Raw genomic sequence first — 22,164 nt, forward strand, 5'->3', positions numbered from 1 at the left:
AAGGGCACCTGGGTGGCTCAGTGGGTTAAGCCTCTGCCTTCGGCTCAGGTCATGATCTCAGCGTCCTGGAATCGAGTCCTGCATCAGGCTCTCTACTCAGCAGGAAGCCTGCTCTCCCCGCCCCCCTGCCCTCCCCCTTTCTCTCTGCCTGCCTCTCTGTCTACTTGTGATTTCTCTCTCTGTGTGTCAAATAAATAAATAAAATTTATTAAAAAAAAAAAAGAAATTCAAGGGGTGCGTAGGTGGCTTAGTCGTTAAGCATCTGCCTTTGGCTCAGGTCATGATCCCCGGGTTGTGGGATTGAACCCCGTATCAGGCTCCCTGCTCTGAGGGAAACCTGATTCTGCCTCTCCCACTCCCCCTGCTTGTGTTCCCTCTCTTGCTGTCTCTCTCTGTCAAATAAATAAAATCTTAAAAAAGAAATTTAAAAGATAGTTCAAGTTTCTCATTTTGTGAAATATCTGAATATTCTTACTGCATATTTTTATTGATATGTCAATTAAGAAACAATAATGTAACAATATTTTGTAACTAAATCGATAAAATGAAAATCTGATGAAATGCTCCACTCCTTTAAATATTTGTCTGAATCTCAGCTAGTCATTTAAATGCAGTGTTACCTGGAAGACAAAATTAACTCCACATGTCATCATGTTTACCTTTTAGCACAAACCATTCAAGTGAAGAACTTCTGGTGTGAGGGAAAAAAATAACTTCTGGTGTGTACTTTCTTGTGGTCTACCCATTAAAGAATTTAAGTCCAAATTACAAGTAAGAAATAATAAACATTTTAATGTTTATGCAAGAAGTATTGAGAGGATTTTCATGAAGTCTTTTTTTTTAAGATTTTATTAGGGAGAGTGAGTAAGAGAGAGCACAAGCCAGGGGTGGGGAGTGTAGAGAGGAAGAGAGAGAAGTAGACTCCTTGCTGAGCTGGGAGCTGGATGTGGGGCTCCATCCCAGGATCCTGGATTGTGACTTGAGCCAAAGGCAGACACTTAACTGACTGAGCCACCCAGGTGCCCCTCATGAAGTCTTTAGATATCTTTTAGGTTATGTTTATTTCTTGTGCCATTAAAAAATAGGTTAGGACAACATAGTATATTATACAAACAGGTCTTTTAGACCTACTGATAAATATAAACTAGTGGGGCAGGTAAGAAGTTTGAGTAGGCAGAGCTGTGTAGTGCAGTGGTTATGTGTTTGGACTTGGGGTCACACAAGATTCTTATCTTCTCCCTACATTCATTTCTTAGTTAACTCTGTTGGGGCAATTTGCCTCAAACTTCCAAACCAGAATGTAGTAAAAATTAAGTGAGATAACCTATTCCAGTACTCAAGTGCAATGTCTGGTACATAGTGAGTGTTCTGTGAAACATTATTGTCATTTTTTGTTTCCCTTGACTAATTGAATTGAACTCCATACCAGCTGTGAGAAGAAAATTGTCTTTAGTTCTTGTTGTACTCAGGCACATGCAGCCCAAGTTAGTAATGTTAAGGAAAAACCACTTAGTTTTATGAATTACATGAAAACTTTATTGAATATCCTAGGTTTTATCATCTCATTTATGTAAGAGTGACAGAAATTGTAGTAGAATAACACATTCTACTCTTTTTAATTTGTGTGTCTCAGAGTCTATTCCTCCTGATCATAGCATTTGAGAGTTTGTTTTCCATTTAATGAGTACCTATCTTAGGAGAACTATGTGGACTGAATTGGATTGGACTTGGGGTCAACTCTTAAAATGGTGTTGCTGTTTGTAGGTGAAAATCAACTTGTATTATGCACATTTTAGGAGAGGTAAAAAGCTGGAGTTGTCAGTGATGTGTTTAAAAGACTAAGGATTGTTCAAACTTCCTATGACCTTGATTGATGATGGTGTACTGTCCAGATTGTGGTTTGCTCACATAAAGATCTTTTAGTCTGAAAAACCGGAGTAACATTGAGTCAAGGCCTGGGATTTAAACTGTAGAATATTTCAATTTGAGCGGAATGGGGACATTTTATACAGCAGGATCCTTCAGGAGAAAAGGCCTTTCTTTTGGGTTTGAAGACCAACTTAAAATTTCATTAACTGCTTATTGGGACATCAACATTATCCCATGGTGGAGACAGTGAATTAAGGTCTTCAGTTTTTTAGAAACTCCTTTTCTTAAAAGACTGACAAACTTTTAAGAAGTAACCTTTAAATCTAGCACTAAGGGGTGCCTGGGTGGCTCAGTGGGTTAAAGTCTCTGCCTTCAGCTCAGGTCATGATTCCAGGGTCCTGGGATCGAGCCCCCGCATCAGGCTCTCTGCTCAGCAGGGGGCCTGCTCCCTCTTCTCTCTCTGCCTGCCTCTCTGCCTACTTGTGATCTCTGTCTGTCAAATAAATAAATAAAATCTTAAAAAAAATAAATCTAGCACTAAGTACAAAACTGAGTAACTTCTGGATGTAATCATTGGACAGTATATAAGATTAGTCACAGGGTATGGAAAATCTGAATCACCTGGGATAAATTAATATCTTGCTATTCTGGTATTTCACCCTCTGTAAAAGGAATTTTGGGGTTCTGAAATAAACTGAGATGTTTAGTTTCTGAGAATATAGGACTTTCTCTAGAATGATCTACATTTTGACCAGGTTATCTTAGTATAGATTATCTCCATATTATTGTTATTATTTTTAATTTCAACTCAGACCTTTTATTGTTATTGTTGGCATTCAGCTGTGCAATCTGTTTTGGTTTTTTATTTTACTAGACAGAGAATTTTTTAAAATTTAAATTCAATTAATTAACATATAGTGTATTATTAGTTTCAGAGGTAGAGTTCAATGATTCATCAGTCTTATATAATATCCAGGGCTCATTACATCATTTCCCCTCCTTTTGTCCATCACCCAGTTACCCTATCTCCCGCATCCCTCTCCTCTCCAGCAACCCTGTTTGTTTCCTCTGATTAAGAGTCTCTTCCTCTCTGATTTCATCTTGATTTATTTTTCCCTCTCTTCTCCTATGACCCTCTGTTTTTTTTTTCTTAAGTTCCACATATGAGGCAGATCATTTGGTAATTGTCTTTCTCTGTTTGACCTATTTCTCTAAGCCTAATAGCATTTAGTTTCATCTAGGTCATTGCAAATGGCAAGATTTCAATTATTTTGATTGCTGAGTAGTATTCTATTGTGCCTTTTGTATCCATTCATCTGTTGAGGGACATTGGAGCTCTTTCCATAGTTTGGTTGTTATGGATATTGCTGCTATAAACATTGGGGTGTAGGTGCCCCTTCAGATCACTACATTTGTATCTTTGGAGTAGTTACCTAGCAGTGTATTTGCTGGGTCGTAGGATAGCTCTATTTTCTTTTTAAGATTTTTTTTTATTTTTTATTGATTTGACAGACAGAGATCACAAGTAGACAGAGAGGCAGGCAGAGAGAGAGAGGGAAGCAGGCTCCCTGCTGAGCAGAGAGCCCGATGTGGGACTCGATCCCAGGACCCTGAGATCATGACCTGAGCCGAAGGCAGCGGCTTAACCCACTGAGCCACCCAGGCGCCCGATAGCTCTATTTTCAACTTTTGAGGAACCTCCCTGCTGTTTTCCAGAGTGACTGCATCAACTTGCATTCCCATCAGCCGTGTTGGAGGGTTCCCCTTTCTTCAAATCCTTGGTAACACCTGTCATTTCCTGAGTTGTTAATTTTAGTCATTCTGACTGGTGTGAGGTGGTATCTTATTGTGGTTTTTGATTTGTATTTCCTGACGCCAAGTGATGTTGAGCAATTTTTTCATGCATCTTTTGGCCATGTAAGTGTCTTCTTTGTATAAATATCTGTTCATATCTTCTGCCCATTTCTTGATTGGATTATTCTTTGGGTGTTGTGTTTGATAAGTTCTTTATAGATTTTGGATACTAGGCCTTTATATGATAAGACATTTGCAAATATCTTCCCCCATTCTGTTGGTTGTCTTTTGGTTTTGTTGACTATTCCCTTTGTTGTTCAAAAGCTTTCTATCTTGGAGAAGTCCCAGTAATTCATTTTTGCCTTTATTTTGCTTGCCTTTGGAGACATGTCTAGCAAGAAGTTGCTGCGGCCGGGGTGGCTGGGTGGCTCAGTGGGTTAAAGCCTCTGCCTTTGGCTCAGGTCATGATCTCAGGGTCCTGGGATTGAGCCCCATATCATGCTCTCTGCCCAGCAGGGAGCCTGCTTCCCCCCCTCTCTCTGCCTGCCTCTGCCTACTTGTGATCTCTCTATGTCAAATAAATAAATAAAATCTTTAAAAAAAAAAAAAAAGAAGTTGCTGCGGCCGAGGTCAGAGAGGTAGCTGCCTGTGTTCTCCTCTAGGATTTTGCTGGATTCCTGTCTCACATTTAGGTCTTTTATCCATTTCTGAGTCTAATTTTGTGTATGGTATAGAAAATGGTCCAGTTACATTCTTCTGCATGTGTCTGTCCAATTTTCCCAACACCATTTGTTGAAGAGACTTTCGTTTTTCCACTGGATGTTCTTTCCTGCTTTGTTGAAGATTAGTTGACCAAAGAGTTGAGGGTCCATTTCTAGATTCTCTGTTCTGTTCCGTTGATCTGTATGTTTGTTTTTTTTGCCAGTACCATACTTCTTGATGATTACAGCTTTGTAATAGAGCTTGAAGTCCAGCATTGTGATGCCACTAGCATTGCTTTTCTTTATCAAAAGCATTCCTCTGGCTATTCAGGGTCTTTTCTGGTTCCATACAAATTTTAGGAATATTTGTTACAGCTCTGTGAAGAAAGTTGATGGCATTTTGATAGAGATTGCATTAAATGTATAGATAGCATAGATGTTTTAACAGTATTTTTTCTTCCAGTCCATGAGTGTGGGATGTTTTTCCATTTCTTTTTGTCTCTTTCAGTTTCTTTCATGAGTGTTCTATAGTTTTCTGAGTTCCAATCCCATGCCTCTTTAGTTAGGTTTATTCTTAGGTATCTTACAGTTTTGGGTGCAACTGGAAATGGGATTGACTTCTTAATTTCTCTTTCTTTTGTCTCATTGTTGGTGTTTAGAAATACAGCTGATTTTCTGTGCATTGGTTTCATATCCTGCCACTTTGCTGAGTTCCTATATGAGTTCTAGCAATTTTGGGGTGGAGTCTTTTGGACTTTCCACATAGAGTATCATGTCATTTGCAAAGAGTGAGAGTTGGACTTCTTTGCCATTTTGGATGCCTTTTATTTCTTTTTGTTGTCTGATTGCTGAGGCTAGGACTTCTAGTACTATGTTGAATAGCAGTGGTGATAGTGGACATCCCTGGCGTGTTCCTGACCTTAGCAGAAAAGCTCTCTGTTTTTCCCCATTGAGAATGATATTTGCTGTCGGCTTTTTGTGTATGGCTTTTATGATATTGAGGTATGTTCCCTTTATCCCTATACTGTGAAAAGTTTTAGTCAAGAAAGGATGCTGTACTTTGTCAAATGATTTTTCTGCATTTATTGAGAGGATTATATGGTTCTTGTCCTTTGTTTTATTAATATATTGTATCACATTGATTGATTTGCGGATGTTGAACCAATCTTGCAGTCCAGGTGAATAATCCTTTTAATGTACTGTTGGATCCTATTGGCTAGTCTATCTTAGTGAGAATTTTTGCATCCATGTTCATCAAGGATATTGGTTTGTAATTCTCCTTATTAGTGGGGGGTCTTTGGTTTTGGGATCAAGGTAATGCTGGCCTCTTAGAAAGAGGTTGGAAGTTTTCCTTCCATTTCTGTGTTTTGAAACAGCTTCAGAAGAATAGGTATTAATTCTTCTTTTAATGTTTTATGAAATTCCCCTGGGAAGCCATCTGGCCCTGTACTCTTTTTTTTTTTTTTTTTTTTAAAGATTTTATTTATTTATTTGACAGAGAGAGATCACAAGTAGGCAGAGAGGCAGGCAGAGAGAGAGGGAGAAACAGGCTCCCTGCTGAGCAGAGAGCCCGACGTGGGGCTCGATCCCAGGACCCTGAGATCATGACCTGAGCCGAAAGCAGAGGCTTTAACCCACTGAGCCACCCAGGCACCCCTGGCCCTGTAGTCTTGTTTGTTGGGAGATTTTTGATAACTGCTTCAATTTCCTTGCTAGTTATGGGTCCATTCAGGTCTTCTCTTTCTTCCTGTTTCAGTTTTGGTAGTTTATACGTTCCTAGGAATGCATCCATTTCTTCCAGTTTGCCTAATTTGTTGGCATATAGTTGCTCATAGTAAGTTCTTATAGTTGTTTGTATTTCTTTGTTGGTTGTGATCTCTGTTTTTTCATTCATGAATTTATTGATTTGGGTCCTTTCTCTTCTTTTGGTAAGTCTGGCCAGGGGTTTATTGATCTTATTATAATTCTTTCAAAGAATCAGCTCCTAGTATTGTTGATCTGTTCTACTGTTCTGGTTTCTATTTCATTGATTTCCATTCTGATCTTTATTAATTCTCTTCTGCTGGGTTTAGGCTTTATTTGCTGTCCTTTCTCCAGCTCCTTTAGGTGCGAGGTTAGGTTGTGTATTTGAGACCTTTCTTGTTTTTTGAGAAATTAAAATCATATTGTAAATATTTTTAATACTTAATAACCATATAATGAAGTTACCAATAAAATACTTGCTTTTATTTTTTTAATCGTCTTTTTTTGGTTGGCAAGTTAATTTTAGCTGTACCAGTTAAGTTGAAGTTAGCCTTGGTGTTCTGAGTCTGTTTCTAAGAATCACATGGTCATAGACTTAGCTTTAAATATTAATCAGTACATTGGGCTTTCTGAGGCTTATTTGGAAGTATAGTATAGCTGTACATCAGGATCATGGCTAAGATCAGTTGGACCTACTACTATTAAAACCAGAAAGAGTGTCATAGCTGACCTAGACATTTTTTACTCTTTTTTTTTTTTTTTTAAAGATTTTATTTATTTGACAGAGAGAACACACGCGGGGGGGGGGGTGGCAGGCAGAGGGGGAAGGAGAAGCAGACTTCCCCCTAGCAATGAGCCCAATGTGGGACTTGATATGGAGCTTGATCCCAGGACCCTGGGATCATGACCTGGGCTGAAGACCGATGCTTAACTGAGTCACCTACATGCCCCAACATTTCTTGTCTTTTTTGATGTAGACTGAGAAACAGAGCGTTTATTTTCTCAACAATATCTAAAGCTGAAACAGTGGTTGGGTTTTTATAGGGCTTGATAAATATTTACTAAAAAAATGAGTGCATATCAGGCTTCTTAATTAAATTGAGGTAGGTTTTAGATCTAATTTTCTTGAGATGGTTTCTGATTTTTTAAGTTATATTTTGTAAAGATTTTATTTATTTGAGAGAGCACATAAGTGGGTTTGGGGGCAGAGAGAGAGAGAGAGAGAAGCAGACTCCCCACTATGCAGGGAGCACAATATGGGGCTCTATCCCAGGACCTTAGGATCATGATCTGAGCTGAAGACAGCCTCTTAACCAACTGAGCCACCCAGGCATCCCTCTTATTTTATTAATTAATTAGTTAGTTAACTGATTGATTTGACTGTGCCACTCCAGTGCCCTTAGGCACCCCTCTTTATTTTATTTTATTTTATTATTTTTACTTACTTATTTATTTGACTGTGCCACCCCAGTGCCCCTAAAAATGTTTTTAATCAGAGAAGTGCAATGAAAAAGAACAATAGCATTTGGAGAAATAAACAATAGCAAGAGAGTGGGGTGATTTAATCTGGCCTCATAAAATATATTTGTTCTTACATCCTTTTCCCTCAAAGGTTATTATTATTATTTTTTAAAATTTATTTGACAGAGAAAGTGAGAGCAGAACGGGGGGGAACAGCTGAGGGAGAAGCAGGCTCCCCGCTGCACCCCTCTTATTTTATTTCTTTGTCATGAGTTTGGATTTTGTGGTAGGTGTTTTATCCCCCTTGTTAATGAATGGTCATTGCTGATAAAACCAAGGTAAGGGGCGCCTGGGTGGCTCAGTGGGTTAAAGCCTCTGCCTTCGGCTCAGGTCATGATCCCAGGGTCCTGGGATCGAGCCCTGCATCGGGCTCTCTGCTCTGTGGGGAGCCTGCTTCCTCCTCTCTCTCTCTCTCTCTGCCTGCCTCTCTGCCTACTTGTGATCTCTGTCAAATTAAAAAAAAAAACAATTAAAAAAAATGAACAAGGTAATATCAAATTTCAGTACTGATGTTTAATGAATGTGTTATCCAGTATTACAGCAATCATATAATTCCCATACTTTGTACAATTAGCAGAACAAGATTAACTTGGAAATGTTTTCTAGGAAGGTCTTTTCAAAGGTAATTTAGTGACTAGATGGAACCCTGCTGAAATATTTTGGAGAATTCTGTTGTATAAGGAAGTTCTTAGGGAACTGAAGGGCTCAGTGAAAGATTGTGCTAGGTACACACAGAATACACCAACCATAGCCAGCTGTTACCTGGTACCCTGTTTTTTTCACAGTATTTGCACACCAGAGAAGCTAATAGCCTTCAGGATATACTGATATAGAGGAGAGTAGCTGCCAGTTTAAAGCTTGTGTGCCAAAGGTACGCATAACATTCTTTTGACCAGAGAGGCCAGGGCCTGGCCAGATCAAAGAGTAGCAGATTTGATACATCTATGCCACTTTCTTACCCCCAACTAGAATATAAGATCCTGGAGGGCAGGGGTTTATGCCTGTTTTATTTACTGCATTATTCCAGCTGATTGTTTTCCTATTAGAAAGCTGCATGAGGACGGCATACCTGGCTGGCTCAGTCAGTGGAGCATGTGACTCTTGATCTCCGGGTTGTGAGTTCAAACATCACATTTGGGTATAGGGATTACTTAAAAATAAAATCTAAAAAAGAAAAAAAGAAAGCTGTACGAGGCCAGATTGTGTCTCTTTTTGTTCACCATTATATCTCTACCAGTTAGCAGTATGTAATACATAATAGGAGACTAAGTAATTAATTCATGGAATAAATTATGTAGAAGGCAGACTTAATAAAGGTTCTGCACACTCTGCTTAATGCTCCTTTCTTCCTTTATGATATCTTATTCTGGCTCTTTTAGCCCAGCTCTAAATTACCTTTAGTTAGTACTCAATTTCTAATACCCTAGACAATAAAATATAAGGCATTGTTATGAATCATAGCTATTATATGTGAGGTGTAATCTTTGAAGGTAAAGGAGTAGGTGATGGCTCATGTTTTGTGGTATGGGCCTACCCTTTCTGCTTGTGGCCCAGGGTTTTTATATTGCGATTATCACTGGAATTGTTGAGAAGGAAGAACATGGATGTATATTGTTTGTTACTGTAACCTTTAATATGTCTGGTCCCCAGGGAGACTTCTGGTGCTACGCTTCTAACCTTTAAACAAAGAATAAATGAAAAGTTAGCATAATACCTCTGAAAGGCTACAGATTTCCTTCTATAGATTAATGAGTGCTTCTGTAGATTATAGTTGGCCCTTGAAAAACATGGAGGGTTGGGGTACTGACACCACCCCAACAATTGGACATCTGCTTATAACTTTAGGACCCCCCCCAACTTTATTGATAGGGAAACTGCAAGAGATCACTTTTTACTGTAATACAAAATATACTGAAGAAATGAACTGCTCACTGAGAGATGATTAGTGTCACATGGTATTTTAAGTGGATACTTGCAACACTTGAGCTTATTGCAATAGCAATAGGAGGTGGTTATGAAATTATTATCGTAGTACAGCATGCACTATAGTTAATTTTATGTAGCTATGATTCAGTACTGTCTATGGTTCTCTCAGCTGTGAATGGTATCTTGTATGGACTGTGTTTGTGCAAATTTTTATAAATTTTAATTTTTTTTAGTAGATTTAAGTATATTTTATGGTATCAAATGATAAATTAGAGTAACATCTACATATATTTTATTCGACCTGTATCTGTATTTTATAAATTCATGATATACCTTTTTCTTAAATTTTTTCAATATTTCTAGACTATGTGGTTTATCTGTGAGTTTTTTCAAATTGTTACAAATCTCCAAAAAAAATTTCCAATATATTTATTGAAAAAAGTCCACAAGTGGAACCATGCAGTTTAAACGCATGTTATTCAATGGTCAACTGTACTTCTATAGAGTACTGTAAAGCTTACTTAAAAAAATATGGTTGTCAATTAAGTTCTAAAAACTAGGTAATTTTTAGTTGATGATGGCATATTGTAAAATATTTCTGTTATTTCGCTAACAAACTTAAGGAATTTCAAGAATTTCAAATTTGCTAACCTAACTCTAATTATACATATATGTGATCAGGCTTTAATGTGTTTAAGGTTTCCAGTATAATTGCACTGGGAATTGAGATGTCTTTTTAAAATTTCCTTTGTAGTTTCTTTTTAAGTATTCTTCATAAGCATACATGCTTTAATAAGTGTGAATGTTGATTGCATGGGTTTTTTCTGAATGGTTTTCTGGGAACAAATAATAACATGTCTAAAATAATTTTGTATTAGTGGGTTGAATAAATTGGAATTCATTGTTGAGGGATAATTTGTTATAGGTAGGATTCTAAAAACAATTAAATGAAACTTTATTTAAAAAGAGATTTATTCTAATATAAACCATGTACTAGGTAGAAAATAATATTTAATTTAATTGGGGAGGATATGAAGTATCCATAGTTTCTCCAGACACAAATACATAATTGGTACAGAGTTAGAGTAAGACAAGTTTAGATGAGAATCTAGGCCAACTTCATGAGGTCCAAGGTCAGTGGATGTCTTTGATGATAATGCTCAACATGGCTGTCTCTTGGGTCATACTGTGCCAGTTTAGGCTGCTTGTTTGCCTAAGTACAGGGCTCTAAGTTGGAAATAATTTTCCTTTGGAATTTTATAGGCATTGCTTTGTTGACTTCCTGCTTAAGTATCGCTGACGTCATTTTGATTCATGATCCTTTGGATATGACCCATGTTTTTTTCTTCTGATTTCTCTAGATATGTGTAGCATCTTCTCTTTATTTCTGGTGATCTGAAATTTGACGTGGTGTCTTTGTGTGTGTGTGTGTGTTTCCCAGTTATTGAATTGAGGACTTAATGGGCATTTGGCTAAACTCTAGAAAATCATGCCTTTCAGTTCAGTTTCTTTGGACATTTTAATTTTCTCCCTTCTGTTTTTTTAGGGGGGCAGGATGTCTGCTGTTCCTGGTATTTTGATGCTTAATCTTTTTATTTGTCTAATTTTCATATCTTTTTCTTTGCCCACCTTCTATCTCTTTTTTTTCTTAGCTTTCTGTAAAATTGTGTCAATGTTATTTTTTTACCTTCTAGTGAATATTTCATTTCTGCTCTTATGTCATTAAAGGAAAATTATTTCAACACTTGTTAAAATAACAGGGAAGACCATTCAAGATTATTGCAGTAGGAGTGTATTAGTCTCTTTGGTCTGCCATAACAAAATGACATAGATTGGATGCTTTAAAACAACAAAAGTTTATTTTCTCACAGTTCTAGGGGCCAAAGGCCTGAGATCAGGATACCAGCATGGTTGAGTTCTAGCAAGGACTCTCTTTTTGGCTTTCAGAAGGCCACGATCTTGCTGTATAATCACATGGCCATTGTGGAGTTGGGGGAGGGATCTGGGATCTCTTTTCCTCTTTTCATAAGTCACTGGGCCTATTGTATCAGGATCTCACCACTTATGATGTCATTAGCCTCATTACCTCCTAAAAGCCCTATCTTTAAATATAGTCATATTGGGAGTTAGTGTTCACGTATTAAAAAATAAGACTTCTGTGGGGGGGAACAACAAAATTAAGTCCATAGCAATCTATAACAAATGGTGTTACAATAGAGGAGAGAGATGGGGCTCAGTTATGAATACAGCAAAGACAGCTGGAGTATATAGCCAATAAGCAGAGTGAGGGGTCAGTGAATACAAAATAACTAAGAGAAAACAGCAAGGATAGGAGATTCTTGAAGGCAGTTCAAGGATTTATACGTCAAAGTTAGGGGATGAAAAACTTAACCAGATATCAAGGGAGAGGGAATTTTTCCAAATTGGCCTATCAGGATTCTTGCTAAAACTGGCCTACGTAGACCCAACAAGGATTGGACCAATGTGGAAGGCTTAGCGTCATGGCCTTGTCAAGAAGCAGGGTGCGAGTTGCCTAACTAAAGTTTGGTTAAAAAGAGAGTTTTTTTCAGCAGGTGGCAATTTATTTATACACACACACACACACACACACACACACATTCTTAATTGTTCCAGTATTTCTCATTCCAGAGAATGTCTTTTTCAGAGAATGACCTCAAAGCTTCTCTCAGGGTGGTGATGGGGGTGGGGATGTATTTGCCTAGCAATATGGAGTATGTGCATGTTAGTGCATGTTAGAGGAAATCTCTTTCTTAAACAACTTTCACTTAGTCTTTCTTATGTTAGATTCTCTCTTTTTGGACTTGGTTCTAGAAATTTCTTTGCAGTAGAGTTATTATGTCTTTTGAGATTCAGTGGTATAATTTGGGTTGTCTTCATCTTTCCCTATTCCTGACTTGAGATTCAGCTCTCTCAGGTTTGCTGAGTCAGTTGCCTATTAACCATTTGCTTTCTAACTTCCAAAATACTGTTGCTTTTGTCTCCTCTTTGTTTTTTCCCATCCTTGTGGGCTGATTTCTTTTTAAGGAATCAGTTTATGTAGATTTAGGAATTTGATGAAGGGGCAACATTAGATGTGTGCCTTTAAATCTGTTGTCTTAACTGGGAAGTTGCAGCTAATGATTCAGAATGGGAAAGCAATTTGAATAGTTCAAGGAAATTTGCCATTTTTTTGGGTTTTTTTGGACTTTGATGATTTTCCTGTGATTTTTTCAGATAATTATTACTAAATGGTATTTCATAACTATTCTGTAATTTCCCTCTGTACTTAGAAGAATAGCAAGACTGTTTATGTAAAATTTACTGGTGGATTCAAACAACAGATATTGGGGAAAATAAGTGAGAGCAGTATGACATGTATCTGTTGGGTACCATTAGGATGATGATCTCAGTTTTATGTCACTTAATCCTCATAGCAATTCTGTAAGGTAAGTGATATCACTTATGGGTAAGGAAAGATAATGATCAGAGAGATTAAGTAACTTGCTAAAGAGCTAGTCAGCGTTGGAGCTTAGTTTCAAGCTTAGGTTTTTAAGACCTTTCACCTCTTTTTAGTTCACCATCTCCTTTTACTCTTCGAAACTGTATGCACAATTCATTCATTCACTCAGTGACTATTAACTTGCCTGCTCTGTGTTGGGCCTTGGGAACACAGAGGGGACTACGTCATGCCCTGATGGAATAGGGATGGACATGATCAGATTTACCTTTCAGTAGGATTTCTGGCGATCCATGTAGATTGACAAGAGTAGCAACTATAGGCAGCTTAAGTTAATTACAGAAGTCCTGGTAAAAGACTGTTGGTTTTAACTAGATAACAGAGGCAATATAGAAAAGTGGGTAAAAATGAGATGCCTATTGCAGATAGAATTGACAGGTTTAGGGGAGTGATATGAATTCGCAGGGAGCTGGAAGAACTGAGGATGACTCCATGTTTGATTTGAATTGAGTGTTGTGGGTACCCTTACTGATACAAGGAATAGCAGGCTGGTGTGGTGGAAGAGAGTAATAATATAATCATAGCAATGTTACATCTTTTAGAGGTACCCGTGGGAAGATGTCCAGTAGGCACATAAACACCTGAGAACTCAACTGAGTGCTGTTAATGGGCTAGAGCAATAAATTTGGGTGTCACTCACCTGAAGATGGCACTTAAAGCCATGGGACTACATAGAATTATTTAGGTAAAGTGTGTAGACATAGGTGTGGTAAGTCTGAAGCAGTGTTACTGATTCACTTCTATGGATCGTCATTAAACTTCTTATCTTGGAATTACACATAAACCTAATAGCATTTGCTGTTTGGGAAAAGCAAATCCCACTGTGTAGTCATGTCATAAAAGACATTAACCAACAAGTATGTTGAAAACATGCCAGTAGTTCACAGCTTTTTGACTGAACTACATACTACACGTCCTTGACTTTCATGAGAGAATAGACCTGAGAACATCCACATGGGAAATCCCAGATTTGCAAATTCAGCAAAAGAGGAGAGTTTATGGTATGTACATCAACTTTTCTTTAAGTATAGATAAGTAAAGAAAAATAAGTTCCCATTGAGATGCTGAAACTCGAACATCTGGGATCACTTATTAGCCAATTCACTTATTACACATTAGTCTCATAGAATCCAAGCTTTTTAAAATTAAATGTTTTACATGTCATGAACACTTTGGGTTGAATTATAAATGTTAAATATGCTAAGCATGAAAGAAGCTTTATAAGAACACTTGAAAAATTAGAATTCACAATAGGCAAAAACTGGAAACAATCCCAGTGTCCATCAGTAGGACAATAGGTAAATAATTGTGGTATAATTGGTCAGTGGGCTAGTATATACAACAACATGGTTGAATATCAAAAACATTTTGTTGAGTGAAAGAAGCCACACATAAAATCTATAAAATTTCATTTATATGAAGTTCAAGAAAGGGCAAAAACTAATTTATAATGAGACAAACCAGAACACTGGATCCCTATGGAGGTTAGTGACTGACCATAAGGGAACTGCCAGGGGATGATGGAAATGTTCTATATATTGATTGCAGCGTTTGTTAAATGGGTGTATGTATTTATCGAAACTCACCAACTTGTATACATAGGAATTGTACATTTCATTGTGTATAAGTTTTACTTCAGTTAAAAAAAAATGTGAGGATACATATAGGGAACCACATTGGTGAGGCATTCCTGTTGTCTCAGATAATCGGGATAAGTTTCTCAGGGGAGGTAGTCTTTCACATGTCTCATTTTTATCCCTCAGGTTTAAGATGACTTTTGTTAAACTCTTAGTTAACTCCACACAATAACAACTATTCCTGCGACAGCTGTTGAATTTTTTTTTTTTTTTAAGATTTTATTTATTTATTTGTCAGAGAGAGAGAGGGAGAGAGAGCGAGCACAGGCAGACAGAATGGCAGGCAGAGGCAGAGGGAGAAGCAGGCTCCCCGCCAAGCAAGGAGCCCGATGTGGGACTCGATCCCAGGATGCTGGGATCATGACCTGAGCCGAAGGCAGCTGCTTAACCAACTGAGCCACCCAGGCGTCCCACAGCTGTTGAATTTATCGTGTGATTCAGAATACTTGAGGTAATAAAAGGAAGTGTTGTTACCAGCTACAGTGGGGCATTAAGTAAAAATTGTGACCATTTTTCCCAGTTTTTGTACTGCTCAAAGTGTCGTACTCCACTACAGTCACAGTTGAAGGAAGGCAGTAACAGAGCAGGTGTTACTTGAGGGTATAGTCTCTTCTTGGTCCTTATCTAAAGGTGGATAAAAGGGGTCAGGGTTGGCAAAATGGAGAGAGGTGGGGATTACTTGTGGCGGGGCCAACATGTGTTTCTGTGAATTGCAACTTACATGTTAGCTTTCTAGAAAGATATGTTATTTATTTTTTATTTCCAGAGTTATTCATGTTGTTTTATTTGTTCCTTTCAAACAGGAGATAGTGGACCCTCCCTTCAAAAATGGAGGACGGAAAGCCCGTTTGGGCACCACACCCTACAGATGGATTTCAGATGGGCAATATTGTAGATATTGGCCCTGACAGCTTAACAATTGAACTCTTGAACCAAAAAGGCAAGGTGAGTTTCTCAGCTGAGATTTCAAAATTTGATTTTTTTTCTAGAGATATCTTCCTTCTTAATGAAATAGATATTCCTAGCACAGTGTAAGGGAAAGCAATTTTCTGGTAAGTGAGTCTTAGTTTTCTAGTGAGTTATTTAATTTATTGTGTAAGTATACATCCCAGAGAAAAAGTGATGTCCTATCATAAAATCAGACAGAAATCTAGTGAGCCTTTTATTATCTCATTCTTAAGGTATAGCTCTATGATAAAATATGAACAATAACATTTTTATTCCTTATACTATATTGCTAAAGCTCATGTATCTGTAATGTAGTCAACATGTTATAAAACGAAAATATGGGAAGTGAATGGGATTTTATCAAATTTTGCTTTTTGCTTTAGCTTCTAGATGATTTTTTTAAAGCTTTTTATTAAATTTATTAACGTGGGGTTGGAATAAATATATTTCTAAAATTTTTTTTAAGATTTTTAATTATTTATTTGACAGAGAGAGAGAGAGAGATCACAGGTAGGCAGAGCAGCAGGCAGAGAGAGAGAGGGTGAAGCAGGCTCCCTACTGAGCAGAGAGCCCGATGTGGGGCTCATCCCAGGACCCTGAGATCATGACCTGAGCCGAAGGCAGTGGCTTAACCCACTGAGCCACCCAGGCGCCCCTGGAATAAATATATTTCTATTAAATAAAGATAGTTTTTTTTTAAGATACTTAAGTGTTGCAAACCCATCTATTATTATTAATATTTTCACTATAATGATAGGGGTTTTTTTGTTATAATGATAGTTTTTAAAACATAAAAGCGTATTTTAATTTTGTATACATGGCATCTATTTCTTTTTTTCCTTAGACTAGATAGTATTATGAAATGGGTGTTTGGGGAAAATGTGATCAGGAGTCTCTCTGAGTGTTCATGGGGACTATAAGGTCTGTTTTTGTGGGAGAACTTCACAATTTTTAGTTTAATAAATATTCCTGTTAAACAGATCTTCTGACTAAATTTGTTGATGTCATTTCTGTTTACTTTGGACTCTGTGACTGTACATGAATAATTTATATTCTACTGATACATGGTTAACTAATGCCATATGACTGCCATCCTTCTGGGAACCTTAGAAAAACAAGGTGGATCTCTCATGAGGTCTTTTCACAGAGAAAACTATTCTGTTACTGTAAACAACCCAGGAACCTAAATGCATAATATATAATGTGCTGTGTTAGAGGAGGCCAATTAAAGATACTCTCAAGAAAGAAAACACGAAGTGTTTCTAGTTTTTCCTCTTATTAACAAGTACTTATTTGTACTTACAGTGCTGTACATGTTCAGAGAATGACAGAGTTAAGAAATAAGCTCAATTATTTTCATATATTTGAAGTTGTAGAGGAGGGAAAATTTCCTCTACTCTTTTAGGTCTCCAGGTGGACCTAAGAATAAAACTGATATAAGACAGATTCACAGTAGAAAAGCATACCATTTTTATTACATTTTTATGTGTATATGTGTATGTGTATATCTTCACAAGAGAATGAAGATCCAAAGAAGTGACCAGAGCAGAAAGCTCTTACACCTTTTTGACGAAGAAACAATAAATTTGTGAAGAATTGATAAGACATAGGGGTTTAGGTTAGGGGCAGTACATTGTGGTGAAGGAATTAGGAAGGTAAGAGTTAGTATGACAGAGTTTGTATAGATTTGTCTTGGCCTTGATTCCCTTTCTCTGGTGATAAGAATATCTTCTTTCTGCCTGGTACAGGCAGGGCACTTTTCACATAGGAATTTTATCTCCTGATTTCAGGGATAAAAAGGAGGGTGAGAATGGCTTTCTTGCACTTGCTCCTTCTGAAGAGCATTTAATTCAAAATTACCAGTATGTCAAAGTAGCATATTTAGGGTTATAGAAATTTAGTGAGCTTTTCAGTATCCTTAAAAAGTTTTTTTTTTTCATTTTTGTGTAGCATATTTTATAAGGACAGTAAATTGAAGGCTGCAGTGAAATGAAAAGTATTATTTCCTAGGTATATTCTGTTGTATATATTTTGTTTTATTCACAGGTGACAAAATAATTCAGTTCAGGCATAGAGGAAACTTTATGAGTATATGCTTTTTCCTATTTTAAATATTTGCATGCTTCCAACTTTGCCTTATTGGTATTAATCTGTACATACATAGAAGCAATAAAAATATTTCAGGGCACCTGGGTGGCTCAGTGGGTTAAAGCTTCTGCCTTCGGCTCAGGTCATGATCTCAGAGTCCTGGGATCGAGCCCCACATCGGGCTCTCTGCTCAGCAGAGAGCCTGCTTCCTCCTCTCTCTCTGCCTGCCTCTCTGCCTACTTGTAATCTCTGTCTGTCAAATAAATAAATAAAATCTTAAAAAAAAAATTTCAAATTTAAATTGTGGAGTTATGAAAGCTTTGTGGATCTGTAGTTAATTCTATAAACTAAGAAGCTTCTTTCCATAAACATTTTTTGGAAGTTAACAAGTTCTCAGGGATTGGTTCTAATTTTAATTTTTTCTCTTACTCTCTCATCAGGGTCTTAATAAATTATAACATGTCATAATAACCATATAGTTGAGAAGATCCATAAGAGTAACAGTCTTTTGCTTAGGTAGTTCGTGGTAGAGAGAACATGATCTTTTAAATATGAAAAAATTAATTGCATAAATTGATGGACAAGTCAAGTAGATCTGTTTGCTGATATAGTAGAAGCATGGAAGAGGGAATTAGTAGCTCTGGTGGGGAACATGTCTGATGATAGTAATGGCTTTAAAATTTTTTTGATTGTGGCCAATAGTAAGAAATGGATTTTACATTGCATTTGATGTGTGTATTGTGCATGTGTATATATTTATAAGAAATAGATTATGTATGTCAACAAGTATGTGTATTGTGTGTGTATGCATACTCATAAATTAAACATCCTTATCACATGTGATACATTCTGATGTTTTTAAATATCTTTTTTGCTGTTAAAAATGCTGTCTTGAACCTCTAAATTGATTTCATGTTCCCTATTTGCAGCAAACTGGACTTTAGGCTAAAGCCCTAAGTATATGGCATATTATGGGTCCACATTGTCTTTTTCTCTCCACTTTGCTAGTCTTATCTTTTATCAGTCAACAGTCTCCTCCTCATGCTCTTGCCATATGCTTATACTTGTGTGTCTGTTTTTCCTTTTCTTCCATCTTTCCTCTCCAGTATTTATCATGCCCTCACCATATATCAGGTGGTTTTGGGTGCTTTGTGTCCTTGCTCACAGTGCTCTTTTTGACACTCTCCATAGCTTTTTGCTTAGCAAATTTTATTTATCTCTTAAGACTGAGGTCACCTCCTTTCTGAAATTTTCCCACAGATACCCAGTCTCTCCTTCCTCCTCCCATGCAGTAGAACTTACTGTTGATTATTTGTTCTTTGGAGGAGTGCTAAAAATTCTTAGCTGCCTGTAATATTTTATCAGAGATAATTTGTTTATATTTCTCTCCTCCTCCCTACTAGACTGTAATCTTCTCAAATGCAGAGACTTTTATTGGTCCGTTTGTCACTGTAGCTTGATATGCTGTGTTTGATGTGTAGTAGATGTTTACTGCTGGTGATCAATGTGTGCTTTGTTATGTGATCGTCCCTTGATAGGAGAAAATGCATCCTCCCTCTAAAAAGAAAACAATTGCTTTAATGAAACAAATTTTCTTTCTCACTGAGTAGGCAGTAAAGGGGAGGAGATGAGGGCTGGTGATGATTGGGGGATGAAGGGGAGAGAGAAACTATCTTTTAAGATTCATTACTGGCCTCTTATCCCTGCTCTTAACCTTCCCATTTTAGGAATTTATTGTCTTCCACTGCTGCCCCACTTTCAGGAGCCTCTTATATTTGTTGTGTCTCCAAACAAGAAAGAACCAAAATCTGGGGTCTGGCGAGTCCTTAACCCCTTTGCCATAGCTGTGAATGAAGGCTAATGTCTGTGACATGAGCAGTTATTTTTGAATACCTTTTCCTATAGAATAATTGTTATAAGTTATAGATTGCTTTATATTGCCATTAGTATATTTAATGTACATTATGGATCAATTCTGATTTTGTGATTTATCTTGTAAACCTTTGCACATTTATAACATTAAGAGCATGTGTGCTGGGTTCTGAATAAGTAACTTCCAGAGTTTTTAGGCCTAACAGTTTTCTAATTTGGGTGTGACTTAGAATAAGTGATCTCAAATTACATCTAAAGAGTATTAAATTTTATTCATGTCATTCTAACAGTTATCTATAAATTTATACTTCTCAAACAATTACAGTTACTCCTGTGGTTGAACTTTCCATCTATATCAAATAAAACTCTAAGGAAAAATTGTCAATTATTTTAAAATAATATTATAGTTCTACACATGTACATACATGCGTGAGTATAAGACTACTGCTATAGTTTACAGAGTAAATCCAGGCTGCTGATACTACCTTAATTCACTCTTCCAAGATACTATCTTAATGCTAGAGCCATAGCATTTAAGTGGTATAATAAATACAGAATTATTTTATGGACCAAATAGTTTTGGATACTGTTTAGATTTCTGATACATTTCTATATAGGAATTTGGGTCTAATATGCTTTACTCAAACAATAGCATTAATTAAATAATACTCTGTAGTGTTCACATATTTAATATATATTTTTAAACAATAAAATTGCTTTATATACAAACATTAAATTTAAGGAAAAAATGTTAAAGTATATACCATGTAAATTTAATATTAACATGCTTCTTGTTTTGCCCCATTGTAGGCGTTAGAGCATAGAATCTTTTTTATTGATTTCCATTATTGATTTCATGTTCATGGTAAATGGATAATATTTGAGTAAGGTTATTATCCTCTTTTTGGGTTAGTGTCTTATTAAATAGAAGGATCTTGTATTACATTTTAATGAAAAGCATACTGTTGCTGTTATTACAGGTATGCAACCAGTTAATCTCCTTTATTTTTCTTATTATTTATAAGCTTCTAGTTTAATGAGCTCTTGTTTTGTTTGTTAGACATTTTTGGCTCTCATAAACCAAGTGTTCCCTGCAGAAGAAGACAGCAAAAAAGATGTGGAAGATAATTGTAAGTATCTGGTCAAGAAATAGTTCTCAGTGCAGTAAAGGAAGTTATCCTTCCAAAAAGTAAATTAGTGGTTTTATTACTAGGTATACTATACTGGTTCAGAAGAAATGTAGCCTTTTGATGTGAAGGTTCATGTGAATGGAGGAGCTCAAAAGTCCTGAATTCATTATTGTCTCACATTTGTACTTTGGTGAAAGAGTCTTGAATGTCCTTTTAAAGTGTTATTTCAGTTGTGTAAATGTGGGAAATGGTAATAATTTACTATGAAGTCTGAACCAAAAATCTCTTGTTAACAGTTTTGAAAGAGTTACTTTGAAGCTCATCTAGAATCAGATAGCTTTTATAGTAGTATATATGGCTAATTTGGAAGTTGAGTCAAGAGGACCCATTTAATGTCACTGTTTAAAGGAAACAAACATTAAAAAAATGTATAGTAAGTACTAAATGAAAAGGATTTTAGAACCTTGTATTTTATCTTAGCCTTGTGAACAGGCTATGTTTATTGTTACATTTTCAAGGTTAAGCAGTTTTATTTTTTATTTGGCAGTATTTTTCTTTAAAGATTTATTTGTTTTAGGGTGAGAGTGTGTAAGCTGGGGAAGGAACAAAAGGAAAGAGAGAAGGAGAGAAGCAGACTCCCTACTTAGCATGGAGCCCAAGACTGGGCTCCAAATGGGGTCAGTCTCATGCCCCTGATAGTGACCTGAGCTGAAATCAAGAGTTGGACAGTTAACCTGCTGAGCCACCCATGCACCCCTCTTTGGCATTGTTTAAGAATCCTGGGTATCATTAATTGGGTCTGACATAAAGAACTCTCCATTTAAGGAGGAAAGGGACTCCCAGCTGGTTTGGTCGTTAAAGCGTGCATTTCTTGATATTGGGGTTGTGAGTTCAAGCCCCACAATGGGTGTAGAGATTAACTAAAATCTTAAAAAAAGAAGAAAAAAGGTAAGAGAAAAGAATGTATTTTGTCCTTGTTGATTTTTCTCTGGAGTTCACATTTGAGTAAGTGTGTAAGGTCCCCATATGTGAATGGTACAGCATGGAATAGTAGAGTAATGGGAGAGCCAGGGACTCAGGGAGAACCTGAATTTTGATTCTGACTGCTGTTAGGAAACTGTGTGCCTGTGTCAATTTATCTCTCCTCTTTGAGCTTTTCACCTGTAAATTGGGAGTAATAATGTGTATATTGCATGTTTAGAGATGATATTTTTAAAATGCTTGGTGCAGTACCTGACCTCTAACAGTCTCTCAAGTGGTAGCTGTTGTTATTAGGTGTAGGAGATTGAGTAAAAAAAAACATGTGGAGTTCCTTTCCAAAATTGCTGGAGAATTTATCTTATGGGATAATATTTTTTTGAAGAGTAATCAGAACCAAAACAAAAAAAAAAGAAAGAAAGAAACAAAAGAATGAGATT

At 36.7% G+C, this 22,164-nt stretch overlaps 1 protein-coding gene across 9 annotated transcripts in view; it reads left to right on the forward strand.

The window, feature by feature from the left end:
* The first annotated feature begins 15,513 nt into the window (after positions 1-15,513).
* Positions 15,514-22,164, forward strand: part of MYO6 (myosin VI) — an 87,214-nt gene continuing 80,563 nt past the window's right edge. For all 9 annotated transcript variants that reach the window (XM_032873182.1, XM_032873183.1, XM_032873185.1 and 6 more), the window contains exons 1-2: positions 15,514-15,653; positions 20,677-20,746. In XM_032873182.1, the coding sequence (XP_032729073.1) occupies positions 15,537-15,653; positions 20,677-20,746 (187 nt within the window). In that variant the 5' untranslated portion in view covers positions 15,514-15,536. The remainder of the gene's footprint in view (positions 15,654-20,676; positions 20,747-22,164) is intronic.

Source organism: Lontra canadensis, unplaced genomic scaffold, assembly GCF_010015895.1.
Source record: "Lontra canadensis isolate GAN:19392208 unplaced genomic scaffold, GSC_riverotter_1.0 scaffold47, whole genome shotgun sequence".
Taxonomy (NCBI): domain Eukaryota; kingdom Metazoa; phylum Chordata; class Mammalia; order Carnivora; family Mustelidae; genus Lontra; species Lontra canadensis.